Consider the following 25,893-nt stretch of genomic DNA (forward strand, 5'->3'; position numbering starts at 1 on the left):
GGGACCAGTTTCCCAATGGTTTGTAAATAGGATGGATAAGTGGTTGATTTTCTATTATCTAATGATAATGGATGGATGATTTAATCTAAAAAGTAAAATTATAAACAACTAATCTATCCCGGGAAATTTCTGCTTTAGTGTAATTTTTGATGATCTTTATCTACAAACAGGCATATAGATGGCTCTATTGGTAAATAAAGACATTGATTCATATGATAATTACTTTGTTCAAGTAGTTGAACAAAGTAATCATTAAAACATTATTACACTATTCTTCATATATCATTGACATAAATATGATTGAAAGAATAACACTCCTTAAACATTCAATAGTGATAAGTATAAGGACTGTTGTTAAAATACATACATATATCCAATGATAGCAAGATTAAATAAATGTCGATTCATATGAAAGAATGGAGCAAAGACATAGATAATAGTACCATATGTAATTCGGATCCCTCCCGATATCAATCGCATTCAAATTCCTTCTTCTAACTTAGAAACACTTCCACAAAAAGCAATAGTGCATATCTCATCAAAGCATTCTTCATTAAAATTCAGAATATAGGCCCAGTCTTCATAAAAAATATATATCAGAAGCACAATAGTGTGACTTCCCGATCCAAGTTTTATACAAAAATTTAGGACCCTTTCTAAAGACATGAAAGGGTCTATAAATACTATCTAAGCTAACTAATTATGAAATAAAAATGCTATTAGGTGGTATAACCAAATCATGAAAATCTCCTTGAAATAGGTCTGTTTGCAGTCGATAGCATGATTCACTGTTTCGGCCGATCATCCTTTGGCTTGAGCTGGCAGATAGCAAGCATTGGTTGCAATTCTGGAGGGTAACTCAGAAGAGAATGCAATTGGGCTGAATACATAGCATCATGAATTTCGAGAATCATATAACCGATTGCATCGATTAAACATTTGAGTGTTGTTTTTTGACTGTATGATTTAACTAGGAAGAATCAAAAGGTATCCCAAGTTAAACTTTGGATACCGGCGATTAATATTTCCTTCTTTTCCAATTTTTGATTGCATGTTTGTTCCAATGCTTTGGCTGACGGCAATTTACCTAGAGTGCACTGTGAAATCAAATTAGACAAATAAAGAGTATCATTGATTAACTCAATTGTTGATCTGCATCTTGAAGTTTCCCTTTCTGCCTTCATCAATTGCGACTGCCATTCCAGGAAAAGAATCTCCTTGTGTGATTCTAGAGTTTTAGGCAAATTTGCAGCTTGCCCTTCACTGGTTTCTTGCCAAGCAAGAAAGTTGGTTAAAGTCTCATCGACCTGTTCCAAATTCTGCCTGGCGACCACTGATTTGTCAATCATTGATGAAGCAATCTCACAGAAGGGTTCAGCAAGGGAAATATTATGACATAGTAAATTTAGCTCCTTAATCAATGCTTTATTGATCTGGAGAGCCTCGGACCTGAACTCTGCTGGTTGAGGAAGACTTTTGAACTTTTCTATCTATTGTAATAATTGAGCGATTTGCTCATCTTTTGTTTTACTCATCTATTCATTCATTGTCTTCAGTTTGGCCAATGTTGTGGATAATTCCTTTTGTTTTTGCACTGCGCTTTGGTCTATCCTCTGCTTCTCCTTGAGCAATTGCTCATTTAGTTGGTTGTTTACTTGCTGCTAAGCTGCTAACTGTTGTTCCAATTGATCTATTCTCTGTTGTTTTCAGATACTTGTGCCTCCAATGAAACAATTGTCTGATCTTTTTCTTTTAATAAATTGCTAACCTCTGATGCTTTATCCATAGTAGCTGTCGAATAGGCCCCAGCATATTGAGAGAGTTTTGTGAGGTCTTCGGAGGGATTGAATTCTTCTTTCCATACCACATTAGCCATCTCTGTCTGTGCAGGTAAAAGGGAAGATTGATCAAGCCTTCTCCTTTTCCTTTGTCTTTTTACTACAGCCCTATGTTTAGGACTGTAAAAGACATCTAATGGTGGTATTTCTTCTATCTGCAAAACAATTTCATCTGATGGATCCTTAGGAATTATTTCTACATCTTTGCTGATGGGTAGGCTGCTGGTTCCTTCAATTGGAACCGTACTTGTTGTTGTCTTGTGACCAACTGTCACTTCAGGTGTGCTGAAACCCTGTGAACTTTCAGGATTGCTTATAATGGAATCAAATTGTTGCCATTCTTTAAGGAGCTTGGGATCAATCTGAGTATCTATATCCATGTGTTCACTACCCTTTTCCTGTTCTTTCTCCTGTTCTGGCTCTTTTCCTTTCTCGGGAATTTTCTCCACAGCAGGAGGTTTTTGCTGTTCAGGCTCACTTGACTGGATTGCTGGGGTGGTAGCTAATAAGTCCAGAGGCAGAGTTTGCAATCTCTGTTCTCTGAGCCTATTGAACACTTCCAACCCTTCATCTTTATATCTGATCCTGGCCAATGTTTTTACCTGAAATAATGATTCTGCTGAGGAAAACAGGTCATCAAATTCATCCTTTTCATGATCGAACTTTGCAAGTTTAGCTTGTTCAAGAACATTATAGGCAACTTTTCTAGGATCATATTGTCTATTGGGGATGGTTGCAAGATTGAGCATTTGTATTTTTTCTGCCTCCTTTTCTGCGTGTTTGTAATCATGAAGAGTGTAGACGCCACATCTTAGAGGAAATGTAGGCCATACCTGTTTCTTAGAGTTTCTAAGAGTTTTGGATGTCCCTTCTGTTGTTATTTGGTAGGCCAATTCTCGAGCTAACAGCTTATCGGGTACATACAGAGGAAGGACGTGGGGTTTTGTAAGGCTACCAAAAAGCCTTATATAAGTGAACTTGTCTTCTCCGAACCAATTACCAACTGCAGTCAAGTCTATCCCTGCTTCCTCGGAAATCCTAGGGGCAGGTTTATCAAAAATAGCATAGTAGATAGGTAACATAAAACCATTGCAAATTCTGTACAAATGATCTTTGTAGTGAGCTTTCCATAACATTTGATGATAAATATGGATTGGCTTGGGGTCCTGGGGAGTCCATCTCCATCCTAGTACTGGATATTCAGAGTTAAAACAAAGAGTATCCATAATATAAGCACTATAATAAAAAGGGGGAATGGTCTTGGTAGTTTTGCGTGTATTTGATCTGAATTCGAGAATTGTTGAGGCTAATTTGTCGGACAAAATGTTTGCCCAATCCATCACATAACTATTGACTGCTGCTTCCATTAAAGGGACCATTTCAATGGTGAATTTAGAAGAATCATGTATCCCCCACATTCTACACATCATAGCCCCGGCATAACAGTAAGGAGAAGCTTCCACCGAGTACTTACCTGATGATTCATGTTTGTGCTTCTCGGGATTATGTCTCCATTGCTTAATCAGGGTCGATTCTGTTTCATTTTCATTCGCAAATTTTTCCAAGAAGGCTTTGTTGTACCGCTTTTCAGGTTCAGGCAAGTGATACATTTTCCTTAGATCATCAGGCTGGAACGAGCCAAAAATCCTCCCGTCAATTGTGCAAAACATTCTGTTTGAAACTGGAATTTCCTCTACCACCCATCTCACTACGTCAGTGTATGGAAGAATCTTTTCTCGTGCTGCTATTCTGTGCAAATATGAACAAGCTAAATCTTTGAGGGATGCTTCCGATTTGTTAGTTGAGTCAGCTGTAGCTTCTTCCGATACTTCCTCAGGCTCCTCTGCTTCAATTAAATTGTAAATGCTCTCCCAACTAGTATTTCCAAGGCCGAGGCATGTAGTGTCTGAGATTAACCCTTTTTTGCTTGGCCCTGGATCCTTGGCTGGCTGCACTACTGTTGTAGGAGCTGCGGCTGCAGATTTCTTTGATTTCTTCCCCATTTGTTTCAAATTTCTTATTTGAGCGGAGTTCTGCACAAGCGATGAGAAAAACGTGATACAGGGAAATGCTTCTATAGACCAATATGAAAGAATTACGTCAATCAGCAGGTGATAATGGATTATAGTGAAATTGCAGTGGATAAAATCTAATGAAAAGATCTACTCTTAACTGCTTCATTGATTAGCCACTTAACCTGTCAATCGTGGTAAAGGAGGTTTTAAATGTCCATCATGTCGTTTATATGACAAATGATTCATTCAAGCGTGGCTTAGATTCTTTGACGGATAATCAGAAGTAAACCGCAAATCGGCAATCGGTAGCATGAAAGGAAAGGCTTTAATATTCGTTTTAAACATTTCCGATCACCGAAAGGTGATATAATGCATGCAAATCTTTTAAGTATGTTCTCGAGATATGCGCCTTATTAATGCATCGCAATCGGGGAATGGGTTCGGGTTTTATTACCGTGTCAATGTGATTTCGCCGATCGCCGATTGCGATGTGCCTTATCGCATCGAAGGATTCAAGTGCCTTCAATCATGTGTTGACTTGTTATTGCCGATCGCCGATGGCGATACGCTTTATCGCATCGGAGACATCAAGGGGGCTATTTCATTGTGCTTTGTGATTTGCTTTTCCCGATATCCGATTGTGATTACCTTTTCGGATCGGAGTGAATGAATGTGTCTTTATATATGTTTCCCTTGTTATTGCGATATGCGATCTTGCGATCGCTTTATCGCAATAACGAAGAACTTTATAATTTTTTAAAGACCCACTTTATTCCTATTCAAAAGGCTTTTAAAGTACTTCATTTACATTAATCCTTTTGATAAGGGTTTTTCTTATGATGGGTTAATACCAATTTATTCACACATCTAAGTTTATTTTAAAAGGGACCCATTTCTTATTATGATTTTCTATAAAAATTTATATGAAATGGGGGGTTTGTTGTACAACACAACATAACCCTAATTTGATGGATACAACTAAAGATTTGTCTTTTCCATATGAGCAACATCTACATTTGCATTGCTCACGACATTTTACCAAGTGGATTGTGCAAATTAGAATGGTTAAGTAGAGATTTGTAGGAACACCAACATAGTAACAAATCTCATATTTATATAAAAGACAATATACATGCAATATAGGTTCATTATTCCAGTACGGTCGTTGTATTACCGGCATGCCACTTGATATAAAGGAAAAAGGAAATTGATGCGCAAGAAAGAATCTCAAAATGTTTCCAACAACATAGCATGTGTCATCCGCTAAAGAAAATGAAAAATAAGCATAAAATCCCTAAATAAATCCTTTAAATTGACAGAAACTTAATTGAACAGAGAAGTGGGGTGAATCATTTTAGTACATTCATGGACATTAAATTCTAATTATTTTTCAATGATTAACTGAACTATTAAATGATCAACATACACATTATGAATAGCAGATTTAATATATAACCAGCATTTAACATGTAAATCACAGCATAACAACTTTCATGACAACATAAAATCAGCACACAAAATCATCACATGTGAACACCAGATATAAGTGGAAACCCATAAAGGGAGAAAACCATGAATTTGTTATTGTTGTGATGCAAAGGCAAGCTCCTACTCCCTTATTACATCTGATTTTCTATAGGCTCCAACCTACAGGAGGCTGCTACCTCAATTTCTTCTGCAAGCTTCAACTTGCAAGGAAGCTCCAACTCCCATCAATTTTTTGCAGGCTACAACCCACAGGAGGCTCCTACCTCAACAGGCTCCAACTTGTTATTTATCAAGCTACAACTTGAAAGGAGACTACAATCCCCTGATACATACAAGAAATAACATGTTGGTTTACATGGTCTATAACTCTGCATACTTTCATCTCTATCTCTGCTTCTTCTTCGCCTCCTCAAATCTGCTTCACATCAGCTCTATATATGAGCCAAGTAACTAATGAAACGCACCTCAATCAACTCTCACATTCTCTAACTCTTTAACCATACAGCGTTCCAACCTCATACACTTTTATAAGCAAACTTTGATAGCTGTTAGTATTCCACACACGAATCAAAATGACAAGTCTTGTCTCTTTGCATTCCAAAGGTGTCTCTTCAATTCCAAAACTATTTCAACTCTTTGGATATTAAAAATACATAAAAAGAATTCCAACATATTTAAATAGCATGCATCAATATTCTTCATGCCGATAAAATGAATTTCAACTAATTCAAATAACATGCATTCTCTTGCATTAGAACACCTTTGTTGTGATCACAACAACTCAACCAAAATCACCAAGCATCTCCAAGGCCATGCCACTGTAGCTAAACTTACTGTCATCACTTTTTTCTTGGAAGACCACATTTTTATTCTACAGGATTGCATGCTACTGTCAACATCAGCGTACCTCAGCAACATATTGCCATTGCCTTTTCCTTTGCCTCTGCCTTTGCCTTGCATCATGCATTTGCCCTGCATCACAACAATCTTTGCAACATACTGCATCTCACAGAACCATAATGCATCAAGCCATACCAAGCATCAATATCATACATCAATCAACTCCTTCATCAACAGCACCTACAATGCACAATCAACCTTGCAACACAATGTACACTTTAGCCTTCAGATCAGTGTCGCACATAAAACATATGCAAGCCTTAAACATAAAGCATTCACTCTCCAATGCCATATCTTTGTTAGCTGCAACATGCCAGCTAAACAACATAGCCCTCTGCAAAATATCACGCACTTTGCCTTAGCATCTCTCTGCAACACTGACCTTCGCAACATTTCTCACAGAATGAATCAACAAGTACAATGCCTCAAGTTATTACTCGCATCAACATCATCACAACTGTGATCAACAATATGAAAACATCACAATATGTGCATATGCAAGTAGTTCAACATATGTATATGTACAACATGGCCATAGCATCAGAACATATGATGACAACATAAGTAAGAAACGCTTAACAAGAGCTCCTTCATGCCTTTGCCTTCACAGCATCTCCATAACAATTCAGTCAATCAATATATGCAACAACACCACACATCAACACAAGTATACCTCAATGCATCAACATCTCCATAAGATATTCCCTGACAAGTAACATGCTCAGCGGCACTTCCTCATATGGTGACCACACTTTTTGTTGCTCCTTTGCCATCAATGACAATAATGCCAACATATGTCATAGACAAGACAAGAACCCTAACTCTAAAAGGGAGAATCATAGCTTAAAGCTTCGAATTGATGAATTGTAATCGGAACTTTTATTGTCCCCTAAGCTCTGTCAAAGAAAATTTTGTCCGACATATTGTTTTTCCAATAAGTTCCCTGTCTTGGGCAATGTTATCTGTATTGGAGGTTCTAATATTAAATAAGATAGCTTATCAGTCTTATTTTGCAAAAAATAAAAATGATACAATTTTTCTTCGAAACTTTATATATATATATATATATAGGCCAAGTGGTTGGGATTCACGGTAATAATGTCGCTCGCCTCGACTCAAATCCTCACTAACCTTGCTCGGTTATGGTCTGTGGGCAATCATATAGGGCCCGGGGCGTTCTTGACAACAGTGCTATGTGATCCTTGGTGGCAACAATGATTGTATGTTCTAGTTACCAATTCCCCCACTTATTTTGAGATTGTGATGAACTCCGCTTAAAAAACACATACAGAATGTATCAATCTCATTTTGCAAAAGTAAAAAGACACAATTTTCCTTTGGAATATATTTCCCCAATGTATATCTAGCCTTTCTAGCCATTTCTCCCTCATTTCAGTAGCCAAAACATTTTTGGCTATCAAAACCCAAAGAGGGGGGGTGAGGGGAAGGGTGTGTAGAGAAGTTCCTGCAACATATCCACCCAATATCAAATTCAAATATGTGCCTGGGTCAATCATATATCCAATCTACATCCATGCCAAATACAAGAAACAACATATACTGAGCCCTAGCTAGCCATATCCACTAACTTAGTCTGATAGTAGCTACAAAATTCACTTGTATATTACAATCCTAGTTTCAGTTAAGTTTAAAAACCTCAAAATCTCAATACCTACATATCTAGATTCCTTACACAAACGCAAGCATCAATTGGTTTCTTGCCAATATTTTAAGCTCTTTACAACCTTCAGTATAACAAAATATGGTTGTTGCAAACTACATCTAAACCATCCCAAAGCTATAATGTTGATTTGAGGTAGCATCGGATGTGCTCTAGCCATAAAAATTGGTGGAGAGGCTAAAGCACATGAGATATCCAAGACCCAGAAATTGTTTCGGTAGATTCTACCCGGTTTAGGTGATATTAAAATAATTAATATTTTTAATGGAGCTCCTAAGTCTAAACTTAGAAAAATAAAATATTAATGGATATTAATATAAAATTGGGTTAGAAAGTTCTAAAAGACATGGATCAAGCCAAATCTAATCTTAGCAGTTGATTAGAGATGTAATCTCGGCCGTTGAAGGACCAACAGGGAAAGTATAAGAGGAGGCTTGAGGGTCAGTTGGAGAACACACCAGAGTGGTCAGTGATTCGATTTTCTAGAGTGGGATTTGCTAAGAAAAGTCGAATCAGTGATCAGTTTGCAGCGAGGGGCAGTGACTACAAAACAGAGAGGCAGAGATAGTGTCGGAAGACCAGTGTAGAGGCAAAGAGGCAGACGCAAAAGCCAGAGGGAGCCACGCAAAGGCTAGCAGAGACAGCGCAGAGGCTAGGAGGTCCTACGTCATCCACGCAGAGGCTGTTGGAGTGACGCAAAGAGCCAGGGAGGTTGCGTAGAGCCTCAAAGAGATGACGCAAGGGGTTTTCAGGCTGACGCAGAGGCCAAGAGGGCTGACGTAGTGCTTCAGTTGTGCTAGAGAGGGTTTCGTGGGGCAGATTTTCTGAATATCTGCTTCCGAATAGAGAGGTATTACTGCTAGATTATTTTCTCTGTCGGGTGAGCCAATTTGGCACCCAGTTGTACTCAGATAGACTGCATAATAAAATAGCCCTCAGAATCGTTGCACCGGTTTTCCCACATTGGGTTTTTCCAGGACAAGTTGTCCAAAAATAACGGTGTCACTTGCGTGTTTGCTATTTCTTTTAGCGGTTGATCTGTAGATGGTTGAGATTGTATTGTGTTTATTTCGATATTTATATGTTTAAATAAACTGTTCGTAATTAACAAGTAGGAGAAATAAACCAGAGAATACAGATAAAATTTCTAACGGGTAATACTTAGGAATTTCAACATATAATACATATTCATCTCTACCTAACCATTTAATTTGCACAATCCACACTGTTAAATGTCATAAGCAATGCAGATCTAGATGTTGCCCATATGTAAACATTCGATAGTTGTTGTCTCTCTCATGCCTCAACGTTATAATAAAAAATAAGAAAACTATGTAGTTTTTCTCCAATATTGGAGCATCTACACCATCAACACATACATAACTGAGCAAATACGTTAATAACATAGAATTACCCAATGTTCTACAAAAATTTTGGGAAGTGCAATGCACGAACAAGGAGATGCACAGTGGGGAAGTGTGTGAGAAACACTAAATTTTAGCAAAATTCAAGGGGAGCGAGGGGGCATCATGATATATAAACGCTATGTGTGTGTGTGTTGGGTGGGGTGAACATGATTCAATGCATTCATTCATACATCATAAATATGATTCAATGAAATAGAAATAGAAAAATATTGTATACATTGATTTAAATTTATTATTCACTATTCTAGAATCTGATTATTAGTAAGCATAATGGTAAATACTAAAGTTTGAAAACTAGAATAATAAATTGAAATTACTCAAACTCAACAATATTAAAGAGTGACAAGTCAAAGACACAATCTAAGATCATCAATATCTAGAATCAAGAATTAAAAGTTAAAACTGAAAATGAACAATGAACCAATGTTATCATAACTAGACCCGACATCTAACTAGTCAACCCCAAAACTGGGAACTAAAAAAAAATTGAACCAAAAAATATATTAATATTTAAATTTTGAAGAAAAAAAATACATGAACATTCGTGTGCATCAATATGAACCCAAACCATTATACGCAGATATGCAAAGTTTCTCATATATAGCAACGGTGCAATAACCAAAATAGCACCAAGTGCAATCCATCTTTGAACCAAAAATACACCAACAAAGAGGCTCTAGATGGTCTCTATAATAAAAAAAAAACTTGATGCTACAACAAATACCTACATATCATCAAAACCATTGCCTATACTGGGATTCTCATCATCAATATCACCCTCTGACCATTAAAATAAGAAAGAAAAGCTTAACATGTCAAATTGAGATTTTGTTTGAGTGATGGGTACATTTTTACTAGAGTCATAACAAACAAGTTCAACAATCAATGCCACCAACATCGAAGTACATAAAGGACTCGGTGCTCTTGATTAAATCCTAGTTCCATGCCCTCATACATGATAAAATCCAATGGAAATGTTGCAATCCCATCAATTCTAAAATCCTGAAAACCATTAACTCTACTAGATTTTGAGTGGGATCTAAAATTCTAGTTTTTCCATATAAAATCCAATGAGGTTGGTACCACTCTCCAACATCCTGAAACAATTAATGGTAATGTTAAAAACTTTAAGTAAAATGACATTCACTTTTACTTTAATAATTTAACAATACCATTAATTACATAGCATTAGTAGGGCCCTAGGCTTGAATATTAGGCTTCCCCACTCACAATTTATTGTTTGTAAGAAAAATTCAAGTGGGACACCTATCCCTTTTTGAGGGAGGACACCCACAGGCAAGCATTTTAGGGAAACACATCCCCTACATTGGAGAAATGTTTCCCCCTGTGTTTCTTCGAGTTTCCCAAAAAGGGGGGCATGGGGAAATGTTACCCCAGCATCCCCTCATCCCAAAAACATGGGAAATGTGCAGCCCCCGTGGAACATTAGAATTTGTTAAAATTTGGGTACCAGAGGACAAGTGGTTCCCTAAGGCTTTGATCTTTGGCCTACGAAAAAGTGTCCAAATTTATTTGTACTCTTCTCCTAAGTGACTTTATAAGTGGTAAAGTTACATTCTAATTTAAAAGTGACTTTATAAGTGGTAAGTTACATTCTAATTTAAAAGTGACTTTATTAAAGTCAATGAAGAATTAGAAAGTGAAAAAGTGACTATCGAAATAAAAGACTAAGTGGGTCTTTATTTAAGTGGATGAGTTAAAAAATAGAAAGTAAGAATTAAATGCACATTTATTCTCATCCCTAGATCTAAAGAAATCTCAGTCATTAGATCTTAGGGTAACCCAAAAGGTCATTTAGAGAGTAAAAGAAGAAGAGAAGTGAAAAGATCAATTCATTTCTTTCATGAGCATTTGAGAAAAAGAAAAGAGAGAGTAAGGAGAAAATTTCTGAGTAGCGAGGAAGTGAAGGAGAGCAGCAAGAAGACATTTCAACAAATCTGGGCAGCAACATTTATTGGCACGCATCCCAAGGCAAAATCGTACAGCAAGAGAAAAGCACAAAAATCAAGGAAGAAGGACAACAACAATGGCACAAATTTCGAGGCATTCATATTGTTGAAATCCATATGGTCCGTATAGTGAGTTCTATGCACGTTTTTCGAGGCAGACTGTACAGCATTTAATGTTTTTTGTTGCTGGAAAAATTTCTATTTTGGCTTTTTGCTGATTGGCACGATTTTATAGGCAAAGTTCAAACACGAAAATCGAGATAAGTTGTTATTTCTGGTCGTTGGAATTTTTACTGTGTATTTCAGTTTTTCTGTAAAAGCATTTTCAAAAATAAAGAAGAGCTCTCAAACTGGTTTTCCCCAAGAGTTGTAGGGGGTTTTTCCAGGATCACATTGACCAAAAATCACTGTGTTATTTTCTGTGTGTGGCTACCATAATTTTGTTATGTTTTATTTATGCAATTTCAACTGTTGTGAAATCTCTAAATTTGTGTTTTCAAAAAAATAGTCATTTCTAGATTTTAGAATTTTTATTATGCTTGGATTTAAAACTAAATGCATGGAGTGATAAGGAACACTGATATCTGGAGTGGGGGTTGAAATTTGTTCATGGTATCGGAGCTTAGTTGGCTAAAAAATGCAGTTTGGGACAGCGAAGTGAAAACTACAAGAAGTTGATTTTTATACAGAAAACAGAAACATTTACCACAGATTTGAAAATTTCAGTTTGGTAGGACAGTGAAACATGTCTTTGGGTTTGAGAGTTGAAGACAGGTTGGATGGACAGAACAACTACAGTGCATGGAAAGAGAGAATCCAAAACATCTTTGAGGAAGCAGAAGTCTGGGGTATTATGGCAAAAAGATTGATTCTGGAAGGAATCAAAGATCACGTCATTCCTCATGTGAGAGGAAAAACTTATGCACATGAGATGTGGACAGCCTTGACCAGTCTTTACTAAAGCTCAAATGAAAACATTAAAATGGTCCTAAAGGAGACACCGAAGGCCATTAAAATGGCTAAGACTGACAGTGCTACAACATACCTCACAAAGATCACTTCAGTGAGAGATGAGTTGGCAGCGGTAGGTGAAATCATTGCACCCACTAAGTTGGTGAGGATTGCTTTAAATGGTCTTCCAAAGACTTGGGAGAATTTTGTGGATCGCATTGTTGCATGGGAAAACCTTCCCGATTGGGAGAAGTTGTGGGATGATTGCATTCAGAACGCGATCAGAAAGAACCATCTTGGGGCAACCAAACAGGGGGAGGAGGATAACAGTGTAGCATTGTTAGCAAGAGGCAAGAAGGGAAGAGCAAAGAAGCAAGCTTCCAACAATGGAGGCAAAGGAAAAGGTAAAGGCAAGCAGTAGAACAAAGAGAAGGACTATTCCAAAGTAAAATGTTGGTATTGTCAAAAGTTGGGACACTATGTTGTTGTGTGTCTGGAGAAGAAGAACAAGAAAGAGAGAGACAAACCCATGGTAGCTTCTGCAGAGATAAAGAGCTTTGATTAGGAGTTTGGGTTCATAGCTTGTGAGGCCATTAGTGCAGGATCACCTGCCATACAGGTTCAGAGGGAGTGTGTATTCCCCGCTACTAGCAGAGCATCTTCTAGCATTTGGTATGTTGATAGTGGCGCTTCCCGCCACATGACAGGAGTCAAGAGTACTTCTCAGAGCTTTCAGAGGATGATACTGATATGGAGGTAGTACTTGGTGATGACAACATTGTTAGAGCAGTCGGTGTGGGGACATTGACATTTGATAGGGGACCCAAACCTCCCTTGAAAGTGTCAGATGTTCTATATGTGCCTGGAACAAAGAAGAACCTGATATCCATCTCAGCACTTGGGGCAGAGGGTATGATGTGTTGTTCGGGAGAGGACAGTTACTTATATATCCTAGGGAACTCCAACGTCTTCAGCTAGAGTGATTGGTGTGTGCCATGCCAAGGTGTACAAGTTCTCATTCCAGCCCCTGATGGCATTGAGTAGCAACACCCGAGACAGGACCGACAACAGATCTAACAGTTCAAAGTTGTGTGAGATTTGGCACCATAGGATGGGGCACATGTATCATGGGGCCTTAAGTACATTGCGGGAGATCACCACTGGTGTGCCAGATTTCAATTCTGATCACCTTGATGTATGCAGAGGATGTGCTATGGGGAAGTTTTCCAGATCCCCTTTTCCCAGCAGTGACAGCAGAGCGACCAGGATCCTTGACTTGATTCATATCGATGTGAGTGGTTGGATGTCTCATGTATCCTTGAGTGGCTATGAGTATTATGTTTTATTCATTGATGACCACTCCAGGAAGACCTAGATTTATTTCTTGAAGACCAAGAGTGAGGTCTTCAAGCGGTTTCAAGAGTTCAAAGCTCTTGTGGAGACCCAGACAGGTAGGAAGATCAAGGTCCTCAGGTCAGACAATGGAGGGGAGTATACCCTTAGTGAGTTTGTTGATTTTTGTGTTGAGGCAGACATTAGGAGGGAGTTCACAGTTCCTTACATCCCCCAGCAGAATGGGGTTGAAGAGAGGAAGAACAGATCCATTGTAGGCACTGCCAAAGCCATGCTTCACGATCAAAGGTTACCTTTATTTTTGAGGGTAGAGGCCTACAACACTGTTGTATACTTGCAGAACAGGAGTCCACATCGTGCCAAGGGAATGCGACTCCGGAGGAGGCTTTTTCTAGGAAGAAGCATGATGTTGGGCACTTTCGTATCTTTGGGTGCCTTACATATTCCTATGTACCCAAGGAGAACAGGACCAAGCTAGAGCCCACTGCAAACAATGGCATCTTAGTGGTTATAGTGAGACCTCGAAAGCTTATCATATTTATATTCCTGCGCAGAGGAAAGTGGTTGTCAGGGGGGATGTGAAGTTCGAGGAAGAGAGAGCTTTCAGGAGGTCATGGGAGTCAAGAGTATCCAGAATCACTAGACCCTCAGTAGCAACTGAGTCAGTCACAGGGATCCGGTGGTCAAGGATCAGGAGGTAAATCAATTACAGTGTCAGGTCCATCAATGAGCAGTGGCTCTCAGAGTCAGGTGGGTGTTCTTCGGGCAGCATGCAGGGCAGTTCGCAGAGCAGTTCACAAGGTAGTCCACTAATAGACAGTTCGCACGGTACTTCAACATCTACAGGCACAGATTCAGGCATGAGGTCAGTTGGCAAGCCTTCGGGAGTTCAGGCTTCTGATGTTGATGATAAGGATTCTTTCACTATGGTGTGAAGTATGCTCAAGGAAGAGGAAGCCCAAGTGGCTTCAAGATATCTTGCACGAGGCCACATCAGTTGCTGGGCCAAAGAGACAGGTTAGAGAGAGTAAACAACCTGAGCAATTATGTAGTTACATGGAATTGGTAAAAAGCATTGTTGACTCTAAGCCTTATAGTTATGAAGACGCAGCCAGCGAACAGGTCTGGAGAGAGGCCATGATGGAGGAGTATTTTTCTATTATGAAAAATGATGTTTGGGAGGTAGTGTCGATGGCTCTACAAGATAAAGCATGTTGTAGATGGCAACATCGAGAAGTTCAAGGCTCGATTTGAGGCGAGAGGGTGCTCACAAGTAGAGGGAGTTGACTATGAGGAGGCCTTCACTCCCGTAGCTCGGTATACATCTATTCGCTCCATTATATCGATTGCAGCAAAGATGGGTTGGAAGATCCACCAGATGGATGTGAATATCGCATTTCTCAATGGCTTCATTCGGAGGAGGTTTATATTGAGCAGCTGCAGGGCGTTGAGGTGCATGGGAAGGAGTCCCGTGTATGCAGATTGAAAAAGGCACTCTATGGCCTGAAGCAAGCTCCTAGAGCTTGGTACTCAAGGATTGATACATACTTGCAGCAGTTGAGTTTCACAAATAGAGAGGTTGATCCGAACCTATACTTCATTGTGGTGGGTGAGGAGCCTCTCATTCCAGTGTTATATGTTGATGACTTGGTCATCACTGGTGCAGAGAGACTCATTGAGGGTTGCAAGAGAGATCTTGCTTCAAAGTTTGAGATGAAGGATATCGGCATGATGCATTATTCTATGGGATTGGAGGTGTGGTAGGAGGAGGGGCATTTCTTCTTGTGACAAGGGAAGTACATTGTGGATATTCTTAGCAGATTTCACATGGAGGACTACAAACCCATGTCTACACCTATGATCACTAACTGGAAGAAGCTTCACGTTTTGATTCCAAGTTGGTGGATCCTACTCTATACAGATAGTTGATTGGTTGTTTGATGTATTTGGTCAACACTCGACCAGATATATGTTTTGCAGTTAACACTATGAATCAGTTCATGTGTGAGCCCAGGAGAGTGCACTAGGTGGCTACAAAACACATTCTTTTTTACTTGCAGGGGATTGTGGATTTTGGTTTGGATTATAGACAACGTGATGGAGTGAGACTGGCAGGGTACACGGATTCAGATTGGACAGGTTGTGCTTCAGATAGGAAGAGTACTTCTGGGTGTTGTTTTGGGTTGGGTTCAGCAGTTGTGTCATGGATCAGCCGGAAACTACAGTCAATTGCATTGAGCTCAGCTGAAGCAGAGTATATGGTTGCTAGTTTGGCTAGTTATGAGACCATATGGCTTCGCAAGATGTTGTTTGGTCTATTTGGTTAGGCATTGAGACCTTCAGTAATTTACTGTGACAATCAGAGTTGCATAAAACTCACGGAGAATCCAGTTTTTCATGACAGGTCAAAGCATATTGAAATCAAGTATCACTTCATTAGAGACTATGTCCAAAAGGGCGTTGTCAAGCTTGAGTACATTTCCACAAATGAGCAGGTAGTGGACATTTTCCCCAAAGCCTTACCACGGGGCAAACATGTCTACTTCAGAGAAAAGATGGGAGTGGTGAGGAACACTTTCCTCAATAAGAGGGAGTGTTAAAATTTGGGTACCAGAGAACAAGTGGTTCCCTAATGCTTTGATCTTTGCCCTAGGGAAAAGTGTCCAAATTTATTTGTACTCTTCTTCTAAAGTGACTTTATAAGTGGTAAAGTTACATTCTAATTTAAAAGTGACTTTATAAGTGGTAAGTTACATTCTAATTTAAAGGTGACTTTATTAAAGTCAATTAAGAATTAGAAAGTGAAAAAGTGACTATCGAAATAAAAGGCTAAGTGGGTCTTTATTTAAGTGGGTGAGTTAAAAAATAGAAAGTGAGAATTAAATGCACATTTATTCTCATCCTTAAATCTAAATAAACCTCAGCCATTAGATCTTAGAGTAACCCAAAAGGTCATTTAGAGAGTAAAAGGAGAAAGAAGTGAAAAGATCAATTCATTTCTTTCATGAGCATTTGAGAAAAAGAGAAGAGAGAGCAAGGAGAAAATTTCTGAGTAGTGAAGAAATGAAGGAGAGCAACGAGAAAACATTTCAGCAAATATGGGCAGCAGCATTTATTGGCACGCATCCCAAGGCAAAATCGTACAACGGAAAAAGGAACAGAAATCGAGGACGAGGGATAGCACAGAAATCGAGGAATATGGACAATAGGAAGGGCACGAATTTCGATGCAACCGTACTGCTGAAATCCATACAGGCCGTACAACAAATTCTGGGCACATTTTTCAAGGCAGACCATACAGCTTTTAATGATGTTTTATTGTTGGAAAAAATTATGTTTTCGTTGTTCGCTGATTGGCACGATTTTCGAGGCGGAGTTCAATCACGGAAATCAAGATAAGTTGTAATTTGTGGTTGCTGGAATTTTTACTGTGTATTTCAGTTTCTGTGTAAAAGCATTTTCAGAAATAAAGAAGAGCTCTCAAACTGGTTTTCCCCAAGAGTTGTAGGGGTTTTTCTAGGGTCACATTGACCAAAAATAACTGTGTTATTTTCCGTGTGTGGCTGTCATAATTTTGCTGTGTTTTATTTCTACAATTTCAACAGTTGTGAAATCTCTAAATTTGTGTTTTCAGAAAAATAGTCATTTCTAGATTTAAAATTTTTATTATGCTTAGATTTAAAACTAAATGCATGGAGTGATTAGGAAAAATGATAACCAGAGTGGGGGTTGAAATTTCTTTAGAGTTATCATAACAATCTCATCAGACATATTTCGTTTATTTATAACGTTTTAAATGCACTCTAGAAATGTATGCATTCGAACATCAACCACATATACATCTCACCAAGTAACAACAAACAAGGAAAAAAAGGCAGGAAAGCTTACTTAATTCTGAGATAATATTTTGAAATTTGTGGAAGAGCATTATCTCCAACTCTGCACACATATATCCAAACAAACAATTTAAATACATTCTAATTTCTTTCACAAATAATCTCTAAGAAATACATATCATGTCCATAACATGCGCTGATATTATAAAGGCAATTTTAGTTAAATGAACAAGAAACATTATAATTCCACTTTCTAAAATAGTGTCACCATGGATGAAAAGGCATCCTTACTGATTTTCAGAGGCTAAAAGGGCAAACCAAACAGGATTACTTCTTCTTTCATATTTCATAGAGGAACCATTTTCCAGAGATCCAGCCACAGCTCTCTGTTTCCTGGATACAGAAACTCTCTCCGGACCTGTAGCATGCAATTTCCGTTGCACTTTTGAGTTAGGGCCAGGATGAAACTTGCTTGACTCTTTCTTTCTGGTTGAATTGATTGAACCTGAAGCCCTCCTCTTCATGCTACTTCCATGCTTTATACTTCGATGCTTGTCAGTATGTTCTGTTTTAACTGCAGGTAAAGCTAACATAGGTAGTTGAGATGTCTCAGTCCTGTTTGCTGCCTCTGCAAGACATGCCAGCGGTTCCCAATTCGCAGCTTTCCCTGTTCGTTGTCGAGAAACATCTTGAGTAGCTGTATTTTGTATATCATCATCAGCCGTCTGGTTCAATGGTTCACCACCTGAATTACGCTGGCATAGCTATGCTCATGTTAGAATTTCAATCTTCAGTGCTAGGCCAAACATTCAAACCTACGAGCAACTTTTTATTAGAGTGAACATTCATAAAGGCATGGTGGAGCAAAAATGTGGAACTCAGTGAAAGGATAAGGATTGGTGAAGCTCTGCCTGATGCATTTACAGAAAACAGCATATTCATAACTTTTATACCTGTCTCCTTGAACGTTCCAGTGAGTCAAGCCTTTCAGACTGATCTTGTGCAACATCCACATCTCTTCCACTATTTGTCTTACTCACAATACCCCTTGATGCAGCAGCTTTTCTTGCCACAGCTTTTGTTCGGCTTGATAGACTAACCTGTGCTGAAACTGGAGGAGTATTAATTACTAATGAGGATAATGACCGTTCCTTCCGCCTGGCAGGTGGAGAAATAAGTGGGACAATCTCAGGTGCTTTCATCTTTCTCCTTTTTAAAGGAAATATCTTGGTCCTGACATCTTGTAAGTTGTTGTCCGGCCTGCACATATCAAACATTTAATAAACATGGATACATTAGTCCAGAACCAGACCTCTAAATCCTGCCCGATTACAAAGAAGTCTACAAATGGAGCAACCCCTTCCAATTAAACAAAAGACTAGTACAAATTCAAATGACAGAAGATGGTGGTATCAACAAATATTTTGATATGCATAAATAAGAAAAGAGCATGAATTCAATGTTCCACCAAGACTCCGGGATGGGGAGACGCACAAGGGGGACGTGTGGGAGTACCCTCAAATTTTAGGGAAATTTAGGGGGGACGGGGGGACGTTGGGGTATATAATATTTTTTTTTTTAATATATATATATATTTCAAATTCATATTCAATAATGAAAGCATAAATACAATGATACATACATAATTGAATTAAATAATGAAATACATTGATCCATACTCATCATCCTTACTAATACATACATGATTCATCCATAGACCACGAGATTCAATAATGAAATACTCTGATCCATATTCATCATTCATTATTCACCATTCTAGAATCTACATTGATTTAAAAATTAAATTCATCATTCATCATTCTAGATTCTAAATTGATTTAAAATTAAAATTCATCATTCATCATTCTAGAATCTAATTAGTACTAAGCAAAATAGACTATAATAGATACTAAAATCTGAAGGCTGGAATAGTAAATTGATATAACTAAAACTCAAAAACAATGGAGTGATGAGTCTAAAAGTCACTCTAAAGTACATAGAGGGCTTGGTGCTCTTGATTAAGTACTAATTCCATACCCTTGTACATGACAAAATGCAATGGAAACATTGCAATCCATTGAATCCTGAATTCCTGAAAAACTGTTAAGTCTACTGGATTTTGAGTGAGATCTAAAATTCTACTTTCTCCATATGAAATCCAATGAGGTCGGAACCACTCTCAAACATCCTGAGTCATTTCATGGTAATGTTAAAAATTTAAGTAAAAAGGATGAATGTCACTTTTACTTTAAGACTTTAACATTACCATGAATTGCATAGCATTAGTAGGTCAATATGGTCAAATACTAGGTTTCCCCCATCATAAATCATTGATTACAAGAAAATTTAGGGGGGGGCACATAGCTCATTTGGGGAGTCACATCCCCCACACTAGGGAAACGTCTGCCCTTGCGTCTCCCCATGTCTCCTCAAAAGGGGGACGTGGGGAAATGTTTCCCCAGACGTCCCCCTGTCTCGTATGCGTGGGGTGCGAGGGGCGCGCACACCCGACCCTGGGAGCGTGTCCTCGTGGAACATTGCATGACTATCTCCAATAAAACTTGTTAATACTATGTCATACAGTTATGCATGAACTGTCAACTCAAATACCATAATCATTCAACATCTGAAACAAAATGAATACCCGAAAGACTGGCTAGAAATCCACATCTTTTCAAGATCAATTCGATGTTATATCCAAAGATGGATTGTCTTAGGGTGTAATGTTGTATCATAAAGTTGTCATTTGTAAAATTTAGATTGTAAGGGAAACTGGACTTGCTAATCCTGAAAAAGATGTTAGAAATGGACTAAAACTTTCAAAGATGGCAAATAGTCAATCTTACAAATCTACTACTTTGTTATGGTATCACACAACTCTTGGATTCTATTAAATGGACTGAAACTTTCAAAGACGGCAGATAGTCAATCTTACAAATCTACTACTTTGTTATGGTATCACACAACTCTTGGATTCTATTATCAACCCCTAGTTGAAAAATTCGATTAGAGCTCTCACATTATTCTAAATTTATATTTATATGAGAAACAATAGGTGGATGACCTTGGACGAAATTTCCTATAATGTTGAATACCTTTTATGCACAGCAAAGCATCTTGAAAGCATCATCTTTATTTCAAACACGGTTTAGAACTCCCTCATCCTTCCTACAAACCTGAGAGGTAACTTCAATATAAAAGGTCCTTACCCCCTTCATTTCTATCCATGTTCAAGGTTCTCCATCCTCACTCTGTCACTAAAACTAATAATACTTTACTTCCATTTGTAGAAGGATGAAAAACATCCATTTAGTGTACCTAGTCTCATGACTAGTGCCTAAATGGCAGCCATAAAATCCATTTCTTTTGAGAAGCACTAGGAAAGAAATCGTTTTGCTATAAACTCCTCACAAAAAGCAAGCACTGGCATAGGCCAGAAAAAATATGAAACATAAATAAATTAAGAAAATGGATTAAGTTTGACTTTGCAAGTCCATCATGAACTACTGCAACAATGATCTTCAATCAAAAATACCAAAGCATTCATCTCTGAATCAGCGTTCAAATCCAACTGAGGGGATCAAATTTGACCTCATATGAGAAACGGATACCTCCCAGAGTAAGAAGACCTGAAAGCAATGTTCCACCAAGACTCTGGGACAAGGGGACGTGGGTGTAGGGAGACACACAAGCGAGACATGTAGGAGTACCCTCAAATTTTAGGGAAATCTAGGGGGAGCAGGAAGACGTCATGGTACATAATTTTTTTTAATATATAGATATATATAATTCAAATTCATATTCAATAATGAAAACACAAATATATTGATCCATACATAATTGAATTAAATAATGAAATACAATGATCCATAATCATGCACACTTAAAACATTCTTGGAGCATTCTAGCATTCACTTGGATTGGAGAAAGAAGGTAAAGGAAGCAAGGGAGCACAAGGGAATAGTTGGATCAACAACTACAACAGGGATACTTTGCATGTAACAGGTTGCATGTGTGATTTCCTTGATGATTTCAGGATGCATGGTATATGCATGTGATTCTCTGGTTATGTATTGTCATTACCATGGAAATTTCTCTGGATTGACAATGGTTTCAGGCTTGCCTTGCCATTTCCTGGATAGCCATGGTGTTGTGGGTTTTCCACTTAATTTTCTGATTGGTGCTCAGGTTTCCTATGGTTGTGGGTTGGAACAAACGCTCTAGAAGCCCTGGAACAAATTGGTTTGACTTACTAGTTCCTGGTTCCGTAGGTTAGGACAAACACTTTGGAGCCCTTGGTGAGTTGAGTTACTTGTCCTTGGAGCCGCGGTTGGAACAAACGCTCTAGAGCCCTGGAAGGTTGTGGGTTGAGTTACTAGTTCCTGGAGCCCAGGACAACATGGGTAGAGACCAATCTGGTTGATGTTATTGATTTCGGAACATAGAGGTGGAATCATTGTGGTTGAGGGTTGAGGTGGTTTGGCCTCTGGAAGCCCTTGTTGGTTTTGTTTTGGTTTAACCGATGAGATCCCACATTCATGCTTCGAATATGGCGCGGGCGTGATTAGCTGGAAGAAAGATTTCGTTCAGCCCAATGTATGGTCGGGTGGTACCTAGAAGTCCCTAACTTGGTTGTCATTTTCATATGTTAATATGAGATATTTTCCTATTGTGATTTATGAGCACTTGTACTGGTTATGGTGTTGATATTATGGTTGATCTGCCACGGTTTCTATGTTGGTTGTATGATGTATTATATCTATGGCTCTTGTCATGTTTTGATAAGTTATTGAAATGGTTGATGAATGCATGGACTAACAAGTGTTATTGCCGCTGGCTAAGGAGGGCTTAGAGGCTTCTTGGTTATTCTCGAATGACTATCAGTTTATGATCAGATATGCATTCATGACCTGTAGCTTATATGTTTACCATATGTTTGACGAAATGTCTATGGATTAGGCATCTCTAGGTCAAGTTCTTGCTTGAGTATGAATGAATAGCATTGTTATCGTCTTTTCTATGCTTCTGGAAAGTTACAAGCAGTTCTCAGCAGTGGTTTGGAGGCTAGACTGAAAAAGTGGCTTAGATCCCGAAACCGCATGCATAGAACTAGAGGAATTGCGTCATAACTGCATGGAATCAAGCCTATGAGTGCGAATATAGGCTTCCAAGCGTATGAATGCGGTGTCAAAGGTGCGATTATGGAGCTAGGTCAGAGAAAAAGGGTTCCAGCTGAGGGATTGATCACCTGGGGTGGCTATTTAGCTCCTGAGTAATTTGTAGTCCCTGTAGGATGTCAATAGGTGTTCAATTTGTAGGCCCCACTTCCTTAGCTAGAACATGGAGGCCAGGTCATGTCATAGTGACACTCGTCTCATGTTTACCTTGGCAAGCCTATGTGTTTGGGTAAATGTGGGACGAGGCATTACAGGAGGATCTTGATGATCCTTCTTTGCAAGATGACTACCTCTAACATTATGTTAGAAAATGATTGGATGATTTATCATATGCAAGATGGTCTAAGTCTTCTCATTCTTTGACAACTAGATGTCTTTTCCAAAGTAATTTGATTATGTAGACTCTAACTCTTCTACCATCACATGCTTCCGTCTACGATGCCATGCTTCACAAAAAACAAGACTTCTTCTAAACAATGCAACTATGCATGCTTACTCTAACTTCTACTTTCTAATAAAAGAAAGACAAATCGCAAATGAATCTGATATAGATGGAGCTTCCTTCAATAATAAACATCCTTGGGATCTTCTTTTTTATCTTCTTCTCAGGTTCTCCCTTTTCTTCTGTTATGTGAGCTTCACTCCTTTCCTTCCTTTCTTCTTTTTCTTGGATTTTACAATAAAGGCTTGAGACTTCTCATTTGATTCGATGTCATTCTTTGCCTTTACCCTTGTTTTTTCCAAGATACATTGAGCCCATAGTTCATCAAAGGAGTAGTGTTCTTTCTTAAGTAGACACTAGTTCCAAAATTGCTCCATTCTAGTGGCAAGCATTTAGTACACGTGGTCATTTCTGAATCAAAAACGACTTCAACAAGCCCTTGCAACGGGTTCCTTATTTGTGAGATCTTCATCAGATAAGTGGCAATGTCTTCATCCTTTGATTTCCCTATTTTATATAGTTGATTTCTCAAGGATATCTTCTCACCTGATGTACTTATAGAGAACTTATTTGTGAGATCTTCATAAGATAAGTGGCCATGTCTTCAACCTTTGATTTCCCTATTTTATATAGTTGATTTCTCAAGGATATCTTCTGACCTGGTGTACTTATAGAGTACAACTTGCTTTAGATGACTTCAAATCAAAAACAAAGGAAATGATATGATCTTTTATGGATTCAATAAGAATCCTTTGTGCCCTCACTTCTACTTTTTTGTATCTTACTAATGCTTGACTCTGCCCCTTGTATAGTTGAGTAACTACACCAAGAACATATTCCATGACCTCATTTTTTGTGAGTACCAAATCAATTCTTTTCTTCCATGCTAGGATGTTTGCTCACCCAACGAGCTTGTTGCTTTCCTTACAAAATGTATTCATTTGATCTGTAGATTGAGACATGGAGCACATAATGGTACTTGTCAAATGAGTGTCCTTCTTGATGATGTCTACAACTATCTTGATGCTTTGAAGACCTTTAAGAGACTTCAACGATGTCCTAGAATGATGACTTCTAGGATGCCTTCAACAACAATGTCTTTAAACAGCTTAAAAGGGTAGATGATGATCCCCGAATTCTTTGATGCTTCCTTTCCTCCAAAGATGTCTTCCAACGAGCCTTCCAAGAGAGAGAGATCAATATTCTTTCACAAGACAGAGCAACCTTCCTTCAAGATGTTCCTTCAAAAGCAAAGAGCCTTCAAGAGAAATAGAAGTCCTTCTTTAGATGATGAGGCCTTCACTGAGAGATTGATATAGTAGTCTTTCTTCCTTAAATGAGAACTTGATCCTTCTTAAGATGATGAGGTCTTCTTCCTTATTCCCTTCGTTGTGTCCTTAAATGATCTTTTTTTGACAAATAACCTTCTCTTACGTCAACAAGATGATCTCCAAGTTGTCTCTTCTTCACCTTAGCTCTAATACCATGTTGGAGAAACTAATAGGGCAGTTTTTTAAACAATTCTCCTTATCCTTAATAATTACTTGTGAATTTTAGTTATCTTCTTCGTGTTCTCTAATAAATTTTCTTCATTAAATAATTATCAAGAGCATAAATAATAAAGATCATAAAATATAGAGGACACAAAATATATATAGGCTCCAAGCCAAGGCAAAACCCCTCCAAGGGGAAAAACCAAAAGAATTTCTTCTCTTCTTATAGAATCTGATCAAATGAGAAAACCAAGACCCCTCCAAGCACAAAGTCAACCCTCCTTCAAAGCCCTTCCAAGAAGTCAAAGTCAACTCTAATCATTAAGAGTCAAACCTTATCCAAACTTGCTCCGAACTCATATTTCGACTCCCACTCTTGAAACTTCGGACCTGCAGTGACTTCAAAAATTTTGGCCTGCAATTTTTGGCCCCATACAGCAAAATAGAAACCCTAATCCTCGCTCGTGTGAGCAGAAAAGTTAAGATTTCAACCTTTTTCCTTCACTAGGGTTCTTCTTCTTGTCTTCTAGTCCCTTGCTCTTGTTGTCCTTCTTGTTCTCTTACATATTGAACTTCTAGATGTATGTTTAAGTGAGTCGAATCTCCTTCTATATATATGCATTTCATGAGGTAGAATACCCCTCTCTAGGTCGACTTCTTCCTGGTAGGGCAACTTGTGCTTGGAGGCTTATTTTGAATTTTTAGACCCAAAATAAATTATTTTATATGATAAAACTTGCCCAATTGGGTCTTATATACATGACATCAACTCTCTTGACTCATGACAATTATTCTTATGACATGACAAACCCTAGAAGCATGAAGAACATGTTTAACCTAAATGACCAATCAAAAGAAGCATGAAACCCATGCTTGAAAAAATATTTTTCTTTCTTCTTTTTCTTGTTACATAAGATATATATAATGGCATGACTACAATGACAATTATGAAGACCGAAACTAGTTACATTTTCCAACAATAGCCATGGTACCAACTATAGGAGGTCCAACATCTCTAAGTATAATGATGAGAAGAGGAAGCAATTGTTAAGGCATGAGTTACCCCTTCCCTCAACTTGCTTTTCTCTACCCCTCTAGTGTGCCTTCTACTTTAATGATTACTTTCTTTCTTGCAGAACTTAGGAGACCCAACTTGCTTTATTCTCTCCAATTACCCCTTAAAGATGTAGCAGTTTATCACTCATCAACTTTAGGACATTCATAAGTTCCTTTGTTTAAGAGAGAGCATGAAATGCTTAGAAATGGGATGATAGCTAATGAGGCGGGTAGAGCTCCCACATGCTTTTATGTCCTAGCCATCT

The 25,893-nt window shown here is 38.3% G+C and overlaps 1 protein-coding gene across 4 annotated transcripts in view; it reads right to left on the bottom strand.

Moving 5' to 3' along the window:
- Positions 1–25,893, bottom strand: part of DRIP2 (DREB2A-interacting protein 2) — a 199,203-nt gene that overhangs the window by 42,882 nt on the left and 130,428 nt on the right. For 3 of the 4 annotated variants that reach the window (XM_089459019.1, XM_089459022.1, XM_089459021.1), the window contains 3 exons: positions 18,413–18,719; positions 17,751–18,223; positions 17,512–17,562 (listed from right to left, as the gene is read on the bottom strand). In XM_089459019.1, coding sequence (XP_089315145.1) covers positions 17,512–17,562; positions 17,751–18,223; positions 18,413–18,719 — 831 coding nt within the window. The remainder of the gene's footprint in view (positions 1–17,511; positions 17,563–17,750; positions 18,224–18,412; positions 18,720–25,893) is intronic. The other variant, XM_089459023.1, reaches the window with a different exon arrangement.

This window comes from Pinus tabuliformis, chromosome 7, assembly GCF_031772625.1.
Source record: "Pinus tabuliformis cultivar Carrire ecotype Pingquan chromosome 7, CPIR1, whole genome shotgun sequence".
NCBI lineage: Eukaryota > Viridiplantae > Streptophyta > Pinopsida > Pinales > Pinaceae > Pinus > Pinus tabuliformis.